Source organism: Orycteropus afer, unplaced genomic scaffold (assembly GCF_000298275.1).
Source record: "Orycteropus afer afer isolate SDZICR_OR568_19922 unplaced genomic scaffold, OryAfe1.0 scaffold00007, whole genome shotgun sequence".
Lineage (NCBI taxonomy): Eukaryota > Metazoa > Chordata > Mammalia > Tubulidentata > Orycteropodidae > Orycteropus > Orycteropus afer.
Window position 1 is genome coordinate 6,416,449 of NW_006921594.1, and position 19,431 is coordinate 6,435,879.

A 19,431-nucleotide genomic window follows, 5' to 3' on the forward strand; every position below is an offset into this window, starting at 1 on the left:
GCAGTGTTTCGTTCTGCTGTGCATGGGGTGGCTATGAGTTGGAAACGACTCGACGGCACTTAACAACAACTCCATGATCAAATGAGTTTGGACTGCAGAATAAATCAGCCATGTCTCTGTACACTCAGTTTACTTCAGCTGACATTGTTATTTGTGGTAGACTTTCTCAATGAAGGAAGCTTACCATACTTAAAGTAGCACCAATCTAGTGCACACAGAGAGAGCTTGACCTTAGCTAGGAAAATTAACCATTTCTCCACAAAAACAGGAAGGAAGGCAGAATATGTCATACTCCAAAAGTTGGAAGATTAAGAGGTAGAACAGCTGTCTGTTGAGCAGCCATTGACCCAGCTGCTGCTATTTTTTTGCTTTTTTAATTAAAGATAACTATCCTTAAAGGATTTTATAATCCAGGGAGAGGTAAGGTATTTATTTTTATCAAACTATATATTCTAAAATGAGTGTGCTAAACTGAAATAGTTACAGCAAATATTTACACAAGATTTGCAAATACATATACACAACATCTCCTGGAGAGTTGTAAGGAGTTGGTAGTGAGAATGGACACATGCAGGAAAGCATTCTTTAGGGTTTGGGCTTCATCTCTCCGAGCTGAGGCTGTTACCACGTGAGTGAATGACTGCACAGTGGAGTAGGTCAGGGGAGTTTTCAACATCATTCCTTTTCAATTATTTCTCATTCCCTTTACTGATAGCCCACACTCCGTGCTTAATTGACTGGAAGCAGAATCACTCTCTTCCTGTTTCTGTGCTTTAACTGGTGCTCTGCCCTCCACCTGGAGTACCATATTCTGTCCGCTGTGGCGTGCCATATTCTGTCTGCTGTGGAGTGCCATATTCTGTCCGCCTTGCGTATTTAATTCCAGTCTGTTCTTCAAAACATCTTACAATGTACAAAACGTTTTACAAGTTTAACACTTCAGAATTACCTAATAGAGCAAGTAAGTGTAACAGAGGATAAATTCAAATACAGTTAGGAGGTTTCAGTCATTGAACTTTATTGGATTAGGCGTTTAGTGATATAGTGGCATGCAGGGCCAAATCCTCCCCATGTTCTTCTTCCCCAAGTTTCAACCCTTGTCTATTATCTTTTTTATTTTTATCTTGAAATGAGATATGATGGTCACCTGTTTTGGAATCACCTAGCTAGACCTCATTGCAGACCCAGTATGCCATAGGTGGTGGTGAGGCCCTGATGTCTTTTGCACCACTCAGGGATTCTTAGGCACATGGAAGTTTTAGAACTACTGTTATGTGCTGTCAAGTTGGACCTGACTCATAATGACCCCTCCTGAGGTTTCCGAGGTGATATCACTATGGAAGTAGATTGCCCAACAAATAAATTCACTTAATGGCTGTGCAGTTGATTTTCCCTTCCCTCATCCAGTCCACCCGGGTTGTAGGGAAGTCATTGTACTTCAGGTTATGTTTCCTTAGTTTTTCAATGTGCAAACGTAAGCTTCAATGCCTACTTTTTATCCACATAGACTGTTTTCTTTGTGTAGAAACATGTATAACTTTTGATGGACGTTTTCCTTGAGCAGATAGCAGGCTAAAGTCGTTTTCAAAAGAATAAATTATAGGATATGAAATGGCAACTGGAAAACCATGAAGCAATTAACTGAGACTTCCCGGCCACTGGTTCCTCTTTTATGTATAAATTATATCATACTGTGTCCACAGATAATGGCTGTCAAGAGTAAAACTTGTGCCTGCATGTCTAGGAAAGAAATCAGTATTTTGACCATTTATGGCCACAGATTGCAAACTTTTCTTGGCTGTTGAGCTAGAGCACTGAGATATGAAATGTCCGTATTCAGAAACTGAGTCATGAGTAAGTGAGTAAAACTGGAGAAGCTACATGAATAAATTGGAACGAGTAAAGGAAGTTTCCCAAACACCACACAATGAAGGGCCAGTGATGTACAGAATGCCTTTAGCTGGCTTGGGGACATAATATGCTAGGATATTGTGTCTTGGTGCTCAGTTACCATAAAAAGCTCTGGGAGCTACCTCTGTGACAGGGGCTAAATATTATAAACATAAACAAAAAGCACTTGAAGTAGAATCATTTAAAGGTATTTTAAGCCCTAAGCACTCTTATTTTTAGAGGCCCTACCCTCTTATTTAGTGCCTAAGGCATTTGGCCTCACTCTGGTAGCGTAGTGCCTAAGGCATTTGACTGCTAACCAGAAGGCTGGCGGTTCAAACCCACCAGCCACTCCTCGGAAGGAAGATGGGGCAATCTACTTCCATAGTGATACTGCCTTGGAAACCCAAGGAGGGGTCACTGTGAGTCGGGTCTGACTCAACAGCACATAGCAACAACAACAACAAGGCATTTGACTGCTAACCAAAGGCTGGTGGTTCAAACTCACCAGCCACTCCTCAGAAGGAAGGTTGGGCAATCTACTTCCATAGTGATACCGCCTTGGAAACCCAAGGAGGGATCGCTATAAGTTAGATCCAACTCACCGGCAGTGGGTTTGTTTTTTGGTTTGGTATCCTCTTCTTAAAGGAGCTCTGGTGGCTTAGTGCCTAAGGTATTTGACTGCTAATCAGAAGTCTAGTGGTTCAAACCCATCAGTCATTCCTTAGAAGGAAGACTGAGCAATGTACTTCCATAGAGATACCGCCTCAAAAACCCAAGGAGGTGTTGCTATGAGTTGAATTGACTCAACGGCAGTGAATTTTTATCCTCTTATTATATCAAGCCTGTTAATAGATAGTAGAGGAGGGACTTTCTTGTTTCAATATAATGCTACATCAGACATTTGGTGGGGGCACTGGTGGTTCAGTGTAGAATTCTCACCTTCCACAGGGGAGACCCAGTTTTGATTCCAGCCAGTGCACTTCCCGCACAGCTGGCCCCATCTGTCATGGAATGCTTGCATTGCTATGAGGCCGAACTAGTTTCAGTGGAGCTTTCAGACTAAGACAGACTAGGAAGAAAAGCCTGGAAATCTACTTTCATAAAAATCAGCCAATGAAAACCTTATGGATCACTGTGGTCCAGTCCCATTGTGCTCAGGGTTTCCATGACTCAAAGGCTAACAACACCAACAATATTCAGTGAACAAATTGGAAATCCAGTTTTTAATATATACACTCAGAGCTGTAAAAATGAGATTTCGAACTAATTGTAGAACTCTAGAATAACCAGGAATGCATGCTAAATCCTTTTGTTTTATCAGCTGATTGAGCTATGGTGCCCTAGATGCTTATCTATGCACATTTTTTAATCTTCCCAGCAGATACATGGTTTTACATGTTCCCTCTCTAAAGCTTGGCCTAATTTCTCTAGCCCTGGAAATGCTCTGAATTGCTCTAACACTCACTGTCAGTTTCACACAGGTTAGTACTGGATTATTGATGAGTTTACAGTCTATAATTATTTCTTTTGTGGCAGTGTGCCCTGGTGGCATTATGATTGAAGCACTCAGCTGCCAACTGGAAGGTTGACAGTTTGAACCCAATAGCCACTTATGGAAGAAAGATGAGGCAGTCTGCTTCCATAAAGATTTACAGGCCTGGAAACCCTTTAGGGCTGTTCTACCCTGCCCTATAGGGTCATTATGAGTCAGAATCGGCTCAGAGGCAGCAGGTTTGGTGGGTTTTTTGTTTGATTTTTCTCCCTGACTGAGGGAATCTGCAATACATGGTATTTTCTTGCCCCCTAAAACCTTACGTGAGATAGAGCAAAGAGGAAGCTAATAAATACTTACTAATTTCTCTCATTTTATCCTATTTCCATCTTTGAGCTCCTTTTATTTTTTTTTTAAAAAATGTATTTTTAAATAGTGTCTTTCTTCCATGTTAATCAAATATGGAGTATTATATTTGTATTTGTACTTTACCTTATTATTAAGAAATTAATGAGATATAACAAAACATTAAGATACTAATATAGTTCTTCTGCATCTTATGAATTCATAGATCTTTCTGTGTATAATTTTTCAAAGCAGCCAATGGCAATAATAGATTTTCTTAACTGGGTTGGTGGTAGGCCTGTTATCTCTTTTCCTTTTCTGTTTCAGATATGAGTTGTCTAATGTTGCTCCACATTCTGATCGAAGGAGACCTTCTTTTATCTTAGTTGCTTTCCATTCTTATCTAATAAATAATTTTCACTAATGTTAAGTTTTCAATTTATTTTTTTTATCACTAGCGTTATTATTACAACAGTTCTGTACCTCTCAGACGCTCTTCGCAAGAACTTCCTAAATGAAAACTTTGATTATAAGGTAAACATCCATTTTGATAATTATCTTCCTTTGACTAAAAGATATTGGTTACTAATTTTAGACTAATTCATTGTAATTTAGGAAATCAGCTAATGTATTTTCTTTTCTTAATAAAGAGCAAATAAATTTATTCTAGGTAGTTCAGATTAATCTTAGGCCCTATTTGTTTTTTAATGATGAATGATATCAGATCCATTTTCAATATAAGTTAAGGCTACAAAATGCTTGTCAACCTGGTGGACATCATAGTGCCTGGGAGTCAGTTCTTTATTGTTATACATTTTAATTCGTACCCTTTTCTGTATGATCCTCATGCATGACTAAGGGGACTTAAAACATGTTCGTTTGTTTTCATTTAATTTGTTTTCATTCTGATTTGGGTGAAAGTTTACAGAGCAAATTCATTTTCCAGACAACAGTTCATACACATTTTGTTTCATGACATTGATTGCAATCCCCATAATGTAACAGCTCTCTGCCCTTTTCCTCCTTGTGGTTACCTTTTCCTTGGGTGCCTCTTTCCTGTGCATTCCTGCCCTCTGAGCTATCTCTCTGTACAAATACTGCCCTTCTGATCTGCCTTGGTTGATTTTTCTAAGGAATGTACCTACCTGGTATAAATATTCATCTTATAAAAACATGTTCTACCATGTAGTTAACACAACATGGTAGAACATGTTTTTTTAACATGACAGTTTTTAATATGGATCTATATGAAGAAAATGGAGCTCTCATGGCACTGAGGTTGAAGCATTGGGCTGCTAACCAACAGATTGGTGGTTCAAACTCACCAGCCACTCTGCAGGAGAAAGACGAGGCAGTCTGCTTCCAAAAAGATTTACAGCCTTAGAAACCTGATGGGGCAGTTCTACTCTGTCCTATAGGGTCGCTATGAGTCAGAATTGAGTCAGTGACAGTGGGGATATAAAGAAAACATTTACAAAATAAACCCTTCATTTCCTTTACTTCTCCATATTCCCACTTTTTAAAATGAATTAATGAAAAGGTGGGGAAAAATTTGTAAGATTCTTGATGGCAAAACTTTCTGTGCATCTGTAATGTAATGTGATTCATGCCAGGGTCCCTTAGAATTCTTGATACACTGTTTTTCAAAAAACAAATGATAAATCCTTAACAAAGATGGGCAGTGCTCTATGTTTTTGGCATCTTTGTTCCTTATTTTTTTAAAATAACACTTTTCATATTAAGCATTTTTAAAAATACATTTGCTTGATAATAAAAAAATATAGAAGAGTACAAATAAAATGAAAACCATTGTAATTTTAATGGCTGTATAAGATTATATATCATTTTATAGTAATTACCAATATATCAAAATTACATGATCAGAGACCTACTTTTTGAGAGTTGTTTCTTCTTTCTCATTTAATTACTCTTATTTTGTGCATCTTACAACATTAAACTTTGTGTATATCCTTAATTATTTCTTTGGATAAATTTTTATAACTGGATTGTTGAGTTAAAGTTTGTACCAGTTATACTTGATTATATGTTTCCCAATATCTTCACCAAAATTGGAAGAGACATCTTTCTTTATTCCTTGATCTTTGACAATTTGATAAGAAGAAAAATCTTTTTTGTTTTAATTTGCACTTCACTGGTTACTAATTACAGACTAAAATTCATATTTTGTAGTTGTCCTTGACTTTTGTTCATGATTTTCTTTGGTGGTTTTATCATATTCTTTTTTCATTTGTAAGAACTCTTTGTGTATAAAATATACCAATTCTTTTCCATATTTGTCCTGCTTTGTTATTTGTCTTTAATTTTAAATCAAAACCAAACTCACTGCCATCGAGTTGAATCCGACTCATAGTGACCCCTCCTTTGGTTTCCGAGGCAGTATCACTGCACAAGTAGATTGCCCAACCTTCCTTCCAAGGAGTGGTGGTTGGTTTCAACTGCCAGCCTTCTGGTTAGCAGTCAAATGCCTTAGGCACTACGCCACCAGAGCTAAAAGGTTTTTAATATTACATAGTGTCAAAAGAGAATTTTTTTTTTCCATTGTGTCCTACATATTTTTGGTTAAGTTTATTTCTGGATATTTTATTGTAATATTTTTCTGATGCTGTTTTTCATATAAGAAAACTTAGACTCAAAAGATTTGCCTGGGCAGGAAATTTTTATATACCTTCTGAATTTAAATCAATTAGCATATCCAAAAACATTTATATATGTACTTTAAAGTTCTAAATTAAAAAGAATTCCAAAATGAATTCAATGAAGTATGAAGTAATCCATCTCATACTTCAGCCTCCTTGGAGATACTCAGACATGTTATAAGAGTAACAAAATATCTACCATTTAGCCTATACCAAAGAACTCAGAAAACCTGGGACATGACCCTGAAGCAATATATAAATTTGTTGTTGTTATTGCCATGGAGTTGGACCAAACTCATAGCAACCCCTCCTTGGGTTTCCAAGGTGGTTTCACTATGCAAGTAGATTGCCCAACCTTAAATAGTATTTATTTGTACATTTAGTTTATTTCTTTATTGTAGAAATTTTCAAGTATATATAAAAGTAGAGAGAATAATATAATGAACTCCCATGTGTCCATATTCAGCTTCAACTATCATGGCCAACTCTCATGGCTAATCATATTTCAACTGTGCCCCTATCCCCTACCATTTTAAAACAAATCCAAGATTACATGTCACTTCACTCATGAATATTTTTTGTAACATCACAGTATTTAAATATCTTGTTGTCATTTTAGATCTGGGATTCCTACTTTTACCTCGCAGTCATTTTTATAAATCAGTTGTGTCTGCAGTTGGAGATGTTCACACCTTCCAAAAAGAAAAAGGTGTTAGAAAAGTAAGTACCAGTGTAGAACCCAGTGGGAGTGTGAGGCTCTTCATCAAGCGCTGGGCCTCTCGATGGATGATTAGTTCATCATCAGAATGTCTGTAACCGGAAATCAAATAGAGGAGTGGCAATGACAGGAAGACAAGAATTGATCATTTCTAGAAATTTCAATATTTTGAACTTATTTTTGAAATAAAATAGTGGTGTTGATTGACAACATTGTGAATGCATTAGCCACTGAATTGTACACTTAAAAATGGTTAAAATGGCAAATTTTGTTATATATACAGTATGTATATGTAAGTATGTGTCACTTTGTCCCTGAGACATTCCATGTGATAGGACGTTGTGTGATTTGGATGTTTTATGAACACCATATTCAGACTTTATGGAAGCTCACTTCTAGTTGTCCTCATTGCCACTGCTGCCACTGCTGGAGATGCTGGCTGAGGCCTGAGGAGTGGGTGGCAGCTGACAGGGCAGGAGCAGGAGCAAGGGCAAGGGGAAGCAAGTGGGGAGGGAGCTGAGCATGCCCAGTCCTGCCCACTGTTCTGCCCACCCGCGCAGGAGGAGCCGGGGCCCACAGCTCCCATAGCTGGACAAAGCCCATGCGCAGAGCCATGTCCTTTTTTCTTCACCTGTCTTTATCCCACCCATCGTCTAGTGCTGCAAAAGTCTGAGTTGTTGTTGTTGTTGTTGTTGTTGTTTGCCGTCGAGTCAAACCCGACGTGCTGCAAAAGTCTGAGTTAGAGGTCTTTAAAACCAGTAGGGGAAAGTAACATACCAAAGGAGAACTGATAGCCCTTTTTGTTTTTTTCTTAAAAAAACCTTACAAGTCCATGGAAATATGTGTGGTCAGATGTTGCCTGAATAGACGTTAAATGACACATATTTTTATTTTACCACAGTAATATTTTTTTAAAAAGCTTAATGCCTTCGATTTCAGAATAATAGGTTGTTTCCTAAAGAGACACAAACACTGCTTTGTTCTGGAGGCTTTGTGTTAGGTTTGATTTTTGTTCTATTTCAGGTATGGTGACATGCGGGTAACAATGGGTTGTGAAATATTCAGCATGTGGCAAAACCTAGGTAAGTGATGAAAGAGAAACCACCTCTATTGTACAGCTCATCACTGTACTTTTAAGTCTACAAATGAAGAAGGGCAATTATCAATGACAGCATTTGAAATCAAATGTCTAAACCAATAAAGATATCTATAGAAAGTAATTGACACTTTGGCACTGAATAAGGCTACAACTAATTCTTTAAATTGGTATCTATCTGAAAAGCACCTTGCCTTTGTGTGCTTGATTATTAATAAATGATACATTTTATAATCTGGCATTGCTCTAATTGTATGCACATTATTTCTAGGGATGAGCTAACCTTTCAGAAATTGGGATGGTAACTATTTAAAATTCTAGAACTTTGAACTGAAGCTGTGGATTCTAATAAATTTATATTAAATTTCATGAAATATTTATGTGAGCATTACTACTCTTAAAATCTTGAAACTATTGACCTATATCATAAAGAGTATAACCAAAGGATTTTAAAGGCATTTGCAGTTGCTAAGAGACTGTTAGATCCAATTTTGTTAATCTGCCATAGCAGATAAAGCACATTATTTCTGCAAATTGATGGCACAGATCTGGTTGCACAGAAAAAAAAATAATATTTGGGAAATAAATTGTTTTAAAATGTCATTGGCATAGAATCTATTTCTAGAGACTCACTTATTTAATTTGATATGTTAACTATGCAAGTTAGTAGTATTCATTTACTGCATTTTAATTTCCCTCTGTGGTTTATTAAAGTGATTGACTATTTGAATGAATGTGCATTCCTCTCTTGGGCTTATATAAGCGTGACTTGGTGATGGCAGGGTCTGTTTTCTGTGAGTGAAAAAGAACCATTGTATTTCCCTTCAATTCATATTACTGAGTGATTTTTGACTAGCATCGTTACTGATATATAGCAAGTTATGGAACCTTGTTATAAGTAACTTTATTTAAGCTTCAGTGTTTGCTGGTAATTTCAGAAAAAAAGAAAATTCCTTAGCATCTTGAAACCTCTAACTTTGCAAAGCCAACCTGAACAAGTGCATGGTCAGTTCTTAGATTCCATTCAAAAATAGTATCAAACTTTGCCTTCCTTGAAAAGTGTTCTGCTATGTCTTCAGGTTTTATTTATTCTTTGTGTGCTTCTCATTCCAAAGCAGTTCAAGGCTCTTGTAGTATCCATCTTGCATTTGGTGTTAATTTAGCAAGAAGTTTCCTAAAGAATGCTACATTGAAGTCAGGGTTTCGAATTCCTCCAAAACAGCGCAGTCATGGCCAACAAAGCACAACCGGAACAGAAGTGAACTGTGTTAATTGGGGTGATCTGGAACACTAACTAAAGCAGGAAAAATTATGGGTCAAAGTCCTGGAATGGGAGACTTGGAAGTGGCATAGTGAGCCCTCTCAGAAACCTGATGTGTGACATTGGATTATTGCCACGACTGTACACCATTCAAAGCATTCTGGTTGGCTGCCATCTTTGAGCCGAGCATCGTGGTTTTCAAGAGTGCCTTTCAAGGGATTTGGTTGTGATACAACACACACATGCCCTTGTTGTCTAAGATGGAAATTAACTTTTGACTTGCAATTTATCACATTCCAGTTAGTGTTCTGGTTCATGCACATTTTAAAAATTTAGGTCTGTTCCCCTGTCATTTCATCGGCCATGACTAAACTGGTTCAATGCCCTGGTTGAAATGCTGTTTGATGGCAGTTGTGTTTGTTTAGGCTCTTCTAGGCGTTCAAATTACAAGACCAGGACAGATGTGGTTGTGTTAACAGACTGTTCAAAACATGGCAGGTTTCTCTTTTAGATATATCTCAGCGTTGCCATGTATGGTTATTTCCACATAAATCTTTAATCCGACTCAGGATGCTATAGATTTAGGATCTGACTGTTGGCCTGGCTAAATAAAGCTGGTACGTTTAGTCACACCCTAAAGATTTCACTGTATACTTCATAAATGTTTCTCCTTTTCTCCTCTAATTTGTCTTTATTCTGAAACAAAAAGACTTCTACCTCTTTGGTTTTCATTTTTAATTGCTTCTGTCCATTTTACCCAGAGATCTAGAGAGCAAATAAAATGTCTGAAGCATGTTAGTCTCCATGAAGCATTATTTGTTCAGTGATCAAAGTCCAACATCAGCATCAGCATCAACTGGAAATTTCTAAAACATGCAAATTCTGACTCCAAGCCAGACCTACTGAAACAGATAGTGGGCACCGAAATTTGTTTTGTCAAGTTCTCCAGGTGATTCTTGTGCACATGGATAAAGATAGAAAAGCACGGCCTTTGACAGCACCATATACTTCTTTAATTTTTCCAGCTCTAAATGCTAGCTCTAGCACAGTTCTAGAATTCTGTTAGAAAAGGCTCATTATATTCAGTCTGCAAATTCCCAGCATGTATAAATTGCTGCGTTATTCTTTGGGTCCTGCATTATTTCCATAGAATTATATCATGACTTTTCTGAGACTTCCAAAATGTTAGGAGAATTTTAAAGGTCACTGCTTTTGTACACAGCTAGAAGTAGAAAATGTTCAGAAATATTAAAGCCTCCTCTCTTCCGACATATGTTTTAAGAAAATGATAAGAAAAATTAAGTATCCGGGATATTATTTTGACACCCTTTATAAACGTTAAATCAGCTTGTTAGGAATATCAAAGTGCATTTGTTACAATTTTGTTAACCAATAATTATGTCATGTTGAGCAGTTTGAAAGCTAGAGGAGAATGTATTCAAGTAATCATGGTTTGAGCCCACCAGCTGCTCCACAGGAGAAAGATGTAGCAGTCTGTTTCCTAAAGATTCCCAGCCTTGAAACCCAGTAGGGCAGTTCTACTCTGTCCTATAGGGTAACTGTGAGTCATAATCCACCTGAAAGCAGTGGATTAATCATAAATTTGCACTTTTTAATGGAACCAGCTATTCAATTTAACAAAATTTATGAAGCACTATGTGCAAGATTATTTTTGTTTTTTGGGTTTTTGTTGTTGTTGCATTTTTATTGTGATTTGGGTGAAAGTTTACAGAGCAAATTCATTTTCCATACAGCAGTTCATACATGTTTTGTCTCATGACATAGGCTGCAATTTGGCACAGTGTAACAGCTCTCTTCCCACTTCCTCCCGTAGTTACCTCTTCCTTGTGTCCTTTCGTATGCATTCCTGTCCCCTGAGCTATCTCCCTGTGAAAACACTGCCCTTCTGCTCTCCCACGATTGATCACTCCAAGATGTCTATCTCCCTGATGTAAATGTTCACTCCATAAGCCTGTATATTGTTGGGCTGACAGCTACGGGAGTTAAGTTCAGTTCCAGACCTGAAGGGTAACTAGGGCCCATAGTCTGAGGGGTCTCACCAGGCTCTATCAGACCAGCAAACCTGGGTGTGTGTTTTTTGTTGTTGTTATTTGTTTGTTTGTTTTTATGATTTTGAGTTTTGTTCCATATTGTTCTCCCACTCTATCCAGGATCTCTTGCACTGATTCCCCTCTAAGTGGTTGACAGTGGTAGCCAGGCACCATCTAGTTTTTCTGGTCTCATTGTCATATAGGCTGAGGATTACATGGTCTACCAGTCCTTTGGACTAATTGTTTCCATGCATCTTTGGTTTTCTTCATTCTTCTTTGCTCTGGATGAAGAGAGACCCATCTTTGCATCTGGATAGCCACTTTTAAGCTTTTAAGATCCCAGTTGCTACTCACCAAAGTAGGATGTAAAACTGTGCAAGGTAATTTTAAAGATACAAGGCAAACACAGTCTGTGCATCTTCAGTTCATTTTTAAAAATGACATCCAGTTGTGTGTGCTTAAAATATTTTGTAATTCTAAAATTTATAATTTATCTGTAGCATTAAATGTATTTTAATAATGATTACATGCAGAAAGTTTAAGCTTTTTCTCTGAATGCAAGTAAATATTTGAATACTTTGTATCTAGAACTAAGGGAAGCCAGTTCTACCTTCTCGTCCTCTCCCTTTGGTCTTGAGGCCGTTGAGTGAACAGGGCCCACTTTCATCTCTATAGGAATGAGTAAGTGGCTCTGCCAGTTTATGCTTCAGCCCCAATTCTTTGTAATCTAGTTAGGAATGTAGGCACAAAACCAAAGACTTTTTTGTGTAACAGCAACATGTAGAACCTCACCAGTAAACAAGGCAGGGCTTCTTTCTTCCCTTGAGAGACATCAGAGGTTCCCAAGGCTGACAGACTTCCAGCTCCTCCTTGCAGCTTGGAATCATGCTGTTTGTCTCCAGCGCACATGGCGCATTAGACACAGCATTACTCTCATCATATAATTAAAATAATGTATGTTTAAAGAGTACAGACCAGGTAGGAAAAATGAGCACCTTATTTTTGATGTGTTATCTTTCAATATTTCCCTTGCCTAAGTTGCAGGACTAAAAGTCTTCTGTTAAGAGAAGGCAGAGGCATGGATTTCCCCTACATTTGATCCCTTTGTACCTACGCTTGCAAGTGTAGTCCACAAAGAAAGAGGTTAGTCATGACTGTAGCACCCCACCTTTGGCATCCTCTTGAGGCAAGGTTAAGTTGTTTGTTTGTTTGTTCTCTTTCTAATTTTAGATTAACTAACATTCTTCCAAATACAGTGTGGGCTCTTTCTTCCGCATTTGCAAACACAGCATCTTCTAACTGCTGGAGGAAAATCAGTACTTCCCTAGCACACTGTTCTGTGTGCATAAATACACAGCTCTAACAGCCCAAGTAGCAGGTGCTCTAAATACTTCAAAACAAGACCATGTGGCTGACAGAGATGGGAAAAGTGTACTAAATCTGCAGTTTAAAAAGAAGTAATTCGAATCAAGTTTATTTTGCTGTTGCCATACATAGCTCCAGATTTTGCTATGCTGGTCAGTTAGGAATTAAATTCTCTATGGTTGGAGAGCTTATTCAGGTTTACACAGATTCTGTGTCCTCTGAGTGTATTTACAGCAAATAAGGTTATCCTTGTGAATTCCTGCACAATGATTTAAATCAGGGGACAGCTTCTCTATGGTCCTCTTATTGACAATAAAAAATAAGATTACAACATGCAATGTGTGGAGCTTGTTTGGGTTCTAATGGAAAGAAACCAACTGTATGTGGCAAGCCTTAAGACAGTTGGGGATAAGAAATTATTATTTGTTTTTGTTAGATTTATAAAATGTCTCATGTTAAAGGTGCTAACTAAAATATTTGCAAGTAGAATGATATGATATCTCAAATTTGCCTTGAAAAATTACAGGAAAAAAAATTGAGGTGATAGGATTAACAAACTGTTCATAACTACTGAAGCTGAGTAATGGGTGCATAGGTGCTGTTCTCATTAATTTTGTATACATTTGAAATTTTTCATTATAAAAAAAAAGAAAATCAAAGATGCATAGAAACAATAAGTCCGAGGGACTAGTGGACCATGTGAACCTCAGCCTACGTGACCCTGAGAGCAGAAGAACTAGATGGTGCCTGGCTACCACTGTCAACCACTCAGAAAGGGATCAAAATAAGAGATCCTGGATAGAGTAGGAGAAAAATGCAGAACAAACTCAAAACCAGAAAAAAGATCAGGCTTATTGGTCTGATGAATACTGGTGAAACACCCAAGACTATGGCCCCTAGTCAGTCTTTGGGCCTGGAATTGAATTCACTCTCATAGCTTCCAGGCAAACGATAGATAGGCATGTAAAGTGAACATTTACACCAGGTGGGTACACACTTCTTAGAATAATCAAATCATGGGAGATAAGAAGGGCAGTGTTCCCACAGGGAGATAGCTCAGAGGACAGGAATGCATAGGAAAGAAGGAAACAAGAGAACTGGAACCACAGGGAGGAAGTGGAAAAAGAGCTGTCACGTTATGGGGATTGCAGTCGGTGTCATGACACAAACTACGTATGAACTGTTACACAGAAAATGAATTTGCTCTGTAAACTTTCACCCAAATTAAAAAAAAAAAAAGTCAGATGGTAAATAAGATAAATTCATGTGAATGATGTTCTTCAGTAGAGAGGCCAAAGGATGCCTAACCCAGGAAAGACCAAAACCTCACTGAGGCAATAGTGCTGTGACTCTGAAATTCATTTCCCCAACTTGGGTGTTCAAGGACCATCCAGGCTTGTAGGGAGTTCTATTTTGTCTTCCTTCTCTTTCCCATCCCCTTTCTACCTCACACACCCAGGAACTATGCCAAGGTTTGACATCTTACACGGTGTCAAGGCAGCAGAGACCCTCCTGGTTACCAGTCAGTTGCCAAAATGACCTCTGTCCTGGACAATGGTCCCTTCAGTCCAATGGCTCTGCTGGGACACTGCCCGCTGCGGGTAGACTTTGAGCCCCTGCGGCTGTCTGCTTGGGGCAGGATCATGCAACGAGTGTAAGACCCACTAATACCATGACTTGCCAGCTTTTGTCCTGTATGAATCTCTCTGACCCATTTTGCCCTTCTCGGTATACCTGCCAAGACATTTTAGATAAGCTTTTCAGTGTGTTTGGGGTTTTACAAGGGAATGCTGTGATAACACAATTAAACACTCAACTCCTAACCCAACAGTTGTAGGTCTGAACCTACCCAGTAGCTCAGTGGGAGAAAGATGTGGCAATCTGCTTCTGTAAAGATTACAGCCAAAAAATTCCATAGGGCAGCTCTACTCTGTCACATGGAGTCACTGTGAGTCAAAATAATCTCGGGGGCCCCTAACAACAGCAGCAGAATTTTACAACTAAGACTGATTGAATTCAAGTTGCTTTTGCTTTCTGCCCTGACAAAAATAACTGAGGAAAGGAATCACCAATTGTAGCTGCTAGTTACCTGCTTGAAATATGTGCCTTGGGGGTTGTTGATTCTGACTCATAGTGACCTTATATGGCAGTGCGGGACAGAAATAGAACCAGTATGGACAAACTGATATTTCTATGTATTATGCCACAATGAGTTTGTCAGTCTTGAAAGTATTCATTCTTCTGGAAGAAAATATACAAGGTTAGATTAATAGAGTTTCTTTTGATGCATATGTAGGAGGTGTTTTTGCTCTGATGAGGAAAAGTAAACAGTCCCTTGGGAAAAATAAGTGTTACCTGGGTCAAAAATAAAAGGAGGAACATAAAGGAATTACAAACTAGATTTCTTCCTTACATATAATGGATATGGATAAGTAATTTCGAGATGGTGAGAAACAATTAAGTCAACTTCGATGAAGTTTCAAAGAGAGAGGAAATGACTGTGTGCTTTCAGTGATGTAAAGAGACTTATAGATGACTTGGAACCTGGGAGTTATGCCTAGGACTATATTTCTTTCTAGATACTCAAAGCACTTTTGTCTAAGCACTTTCAGTCACACTGAAGCTAAACCAAAGATAAAATTTATGTGCCTCCCAACCGTGATATAGGGGCAACTGTCTGGTGGTGTGAGTTCTCTGGTGTGCATCCAATCCCATGTGCATCCAATCCCAAGAATGAGATACTTCACAGATGGCCAGGGCACTATGTCTGCCAACTAAATGAGAGGGTGGGCATGTTACCAGTAGAGATCATGAGGATATTGGCCCATAAGGCAGTCCAGACACAGCATGAGGACAGGAATATCTTGCCCTTAGTTGAGGCAGATATCTGAGACAGCATCATAAACTGAGGTTGGAAAGTGAATACAAAACTCACTTGTTGTTGAGTGCCATTCAGTTGGTTTTAACTCAGCAACCCTGTGTGACAGAGTGGAACTGCCCCATAGGTTTTCCAGGCTGCAATCTTTATGGAAGCAGATGTTATTGTTAGGTGCCGTTGAGTTGTCTCTGACTCATGGAGACCCTATGTACAACAGAATGAAATACTGCCCAGTCCTGGGCCAGCCTCACAATCCTTGCTGTACCTGAGCCCATTGCTGCAGCCACTGTGTCAATCCATCTTGTTGAGGGTCTTCCCCTCTTTCATTGACCCTCCACTTAGCAAGCATGACATCCTTCTTCAGAGAATGGTCCCTTCTGACAACATGACCAAAGTAGGTGAGACGGAGTCTGGTTGTTCCTGTTTCCAAGGAGCCTTCTGGCTGCACTTCGTCCAGGACAGACATGTTAGTTCTTTGAGCAGTCCACGGTACTTTCAGCATTCTTCCCAACACCACAACTCAGAAGCATCGACTCTTTTTCCATCTTCTTTGTTCATTGTCCAGCTCTCACATGCATATGAAACAATTGAAAATACCATGGCTTGGTTCAGGTGCATCTTAGTTTTCAAGGAGACATCTTTGCTCTTCGGCACTTGAAAGAGGTCTTTTACAACAGATTTGCCCAACGCAATATGTCTTTTGATGTCTTGACTGCTGCTTCCATTGGCATTGATTGTAGAACCAAGCAGTATGAAGTCTTTGACAACTTCAGTCTTTTCTCCATCTATCATGATGGTGTTTATGGGTCCAGTTGTGAGGATTTTTGTTTTCTTTATATTGAGGTATAATCCATACTGCAGACTGCAGTCTAATTTTCCTCTGGTAGTGTAGTGCCTATGGCACTTGACTGCTAACCAGAAGGCTGGTGGTTCAAACCCACCAGCCACTCCTCAGAAGGAAGGTTGGGCAATCTACTTCCATAGTGATACCACCTCAGAAACCCAGGGATGGGTTGTTATGAGTTGGGTCCGACTCCACGGCACAGAATAACAACGATGACGACAAGTGCTCCATGTCATCCTCACTTTCAGTAAGCAAAGTTGTGTCATCTGCATCTCTCAGGTTGCTAATGCGCCTTCCCCCAATCATGATGCCATGTGTAACCAAATCAGCAAGTAACTGGAAACAGCGTGGATTTGTTAGTATTCGACTTTTACTACAAATCTATATAGTCCATTTTCTCAGCTTATTTGCTCAGCGTGCAGATTGAATAAGTATGGTGAAAGGATACAACCCTGAGACACTCCCTTCCTGATTCTAAAACACGCAGTATCCCCTTGTTCTGTTCAAACAATAGCCTCCTGATCTAGGTACAGATTCCTCATCAGTACAATTAAGTGTTCTGGAATTCCCATTCTTTTCAATGTTATCCACAATTTGTTCTGTTCCACACAATCAAATGCCTTTGCATAGTCAATAAAACACAAGTAAATATCTTTCTGGTATTCTTTGCTTTGAGCCAAGATCCATCTGACATTAGCTATGATCTCCCTCGTACCACGTCCTCTTCTGAATCCAGCTTGCAGTTCTGGAAGTTCTCTGTCAATATACTCCTGCAACTGTTTTTGAATTATCTTCAGTAAGATTTTACTTGCATGTGATATCAATGATATTTTTCAATAATTTCCACATTCTGTAGGATCACTTTCTTTGCAATGGGTATAGATATGGATCTCTTCCAGTCAGTTGGCCAGGTAGCTGTTTTCCACATCTCTTGACATAGATGAGTTCGTGCCTCCAGCACAGTATCCATTTGTTGAAAACATCTCAGTGGGAGCAGATAGTAGGGTCTTTCTCTCATGGAGCCTCTGGGTGGGTTCCAACCACCAGCTTTGGGTTAGCAACCAAACCCATAATGATTGCACCACCAGGGCTCCTTTAGATACAGGCCCACTAGACATTGTTAAGATAAAAGACAGTTCAGACCACTGTCTTCTAACAAGGTCACCTTTTCCAAGATGGATGGGAACCTAGAGGAAATTCAAACTCCTAAACTCTTAGCACAGAGCCTTTCATCTCCTCCTTATTGTCATATTGGTCTCTGAGGGCAAGAGGCTGCTCAGATGGTCTTTGACAAAGGTAGTTAACACATTCTAACTAGTATATTAGAGCATTGCTGATTGCATTTGACCAATGCAAAGCCAAAAACATGTAACTTAAACTCAAAGAGAATTATTTTATTCTGTAGCTGAGAGTCCTGAAGGTGGGTGATGTGTTTGTCTTCAGGCATGATGGTTTTCAAGAGCCAAGGTAACATTTTTGGGGCTCTGTCTTTCCATTTCCCAGCTCTCCTTTGCTCCATGCACTGGCTTTCTATTTATAATAATTTGAATAACTGAAGATTCACATAATTGCTTTGACTGCTGCAATTCCTTATGCAGGCAAGTTGACATAGAGGATTCCATGGCCTTTGTGAATCAGAGAGTGTAGAGAAGTTTTTCTGGATATACTTTCCTCATGGCAATTGTGCAATGCTGCATTGTGGCCTCTTGTATATTCAGTTACAAGCAGTAGCTTTCCTTTCTTGTTACCAAGATAGGGAGAGTTGTACCATGATTGAAATGTTCACGCTCTGAGATATAATAGAGGACAAATGCCATACGGTAGAATTAATCATAATACATGTCCCTGATCTTGAATTTTTAATCTAATAGAGAAAAATCAGTATGTCCGTGTTCAGTTTTGAAATGTTTAAGAAGTTTAAATGCTTGTCCAGGAGTCCTTGCATATGCCTTTTACTCAAGTACTAAGCTGTTGTCGGAGCCCTGGTAGCACAATGGCTAAGTACTTGGCTGATAACATGGTTGATGGTTCAAACCCACCCAGTGCTCCTTGGGAGCAAGACCTGGTGATCTACTTCTATAAAGATTACAGCCTAGAGAACCACTGGGTATTCCTACTCTGTCACTTGGGGTTATTATGACTTGGAATTGACTTGAAGGCACCTAACAACAAGCTCTTGTCGGTGTTACTCGATGCCAAGATTTGAAAAGCTTGTCCTTGATTCATTCACACTTCTCCTGTTGTTGCACAGTACTGGGAATAGGTAAGTTATCCAGGGACGGTCACGTTCTAAAGATAGCTGATCTACTCCCAAAATACAGTGACTTCACTAACACCCACTTGCATTTTCCCACTTCTAATCTCATCCATCATCCTCTGCTTTTATCTTTTCCAAAAGTTTTCTTTCACGTCCTTGTTCCTTAAAAATCCTCTCTAAAATCAAAATAAGTTTAATCTATGCATTTGCACTTTGGATTTCTGTAGTGTCACTTGCACATAAGTTTCTGAGTTTACTGGCCACCTTAATGCTTTCTGGTACAGAAAGCAAAATAAAGAAACTTGTCACTAATGTGAAGGTATCTAACTCTGAAATCAGCAAGTAACTGGAAACAGCATGATTTTGTTAGTATTCAGCCCTTACTACAAAAAATCAAAGGTAGAAAATAAGCGGAAAATTACCCTCTTTAATGAAGCTAGCTCTCTTCTGCTCAGCGTCCCAACTGGCTCCATGGGTTTTAAGTGAATGCTTTCACTGTCATACACTTTCATCATGATGCTGAATATTGGCTCTTGAGAAATAGTGCATTTTCCAGCACATGCAGTACTCTTAT

The 19,431-nt window shown here is 38.9% G+C and overlaps 1 protein-coding gene across 1 annotated transcript in view; it reads left to right on the top strand.

Annotated features, from left to right (window-relative positions):
* DOCK4 (dedicator of cytokinesis 4) overlaps positions 1-19,431 on the top strand; it is a 353,512-nt gene that overhangs the window by 261,127 nt on the left and 72,954 nt on the right. Inside the window, exons 29-31 of the mRNA XM_007945030.1 lie at positions 4,189-4,264; positions 7,007-7,107; positions 8,129-8,187. Coding sequence (XP_007943221.1) covers positions 4,189-4,264; positions 7,007-7,107; positions 8,129-8,187 — 236 coding nt within the window. The remainder of the gene's footprint in view (positions 1-4,188; positions 4,265-7,006; positions 7,108-8,128; positions 8,188-19,431) is intronic.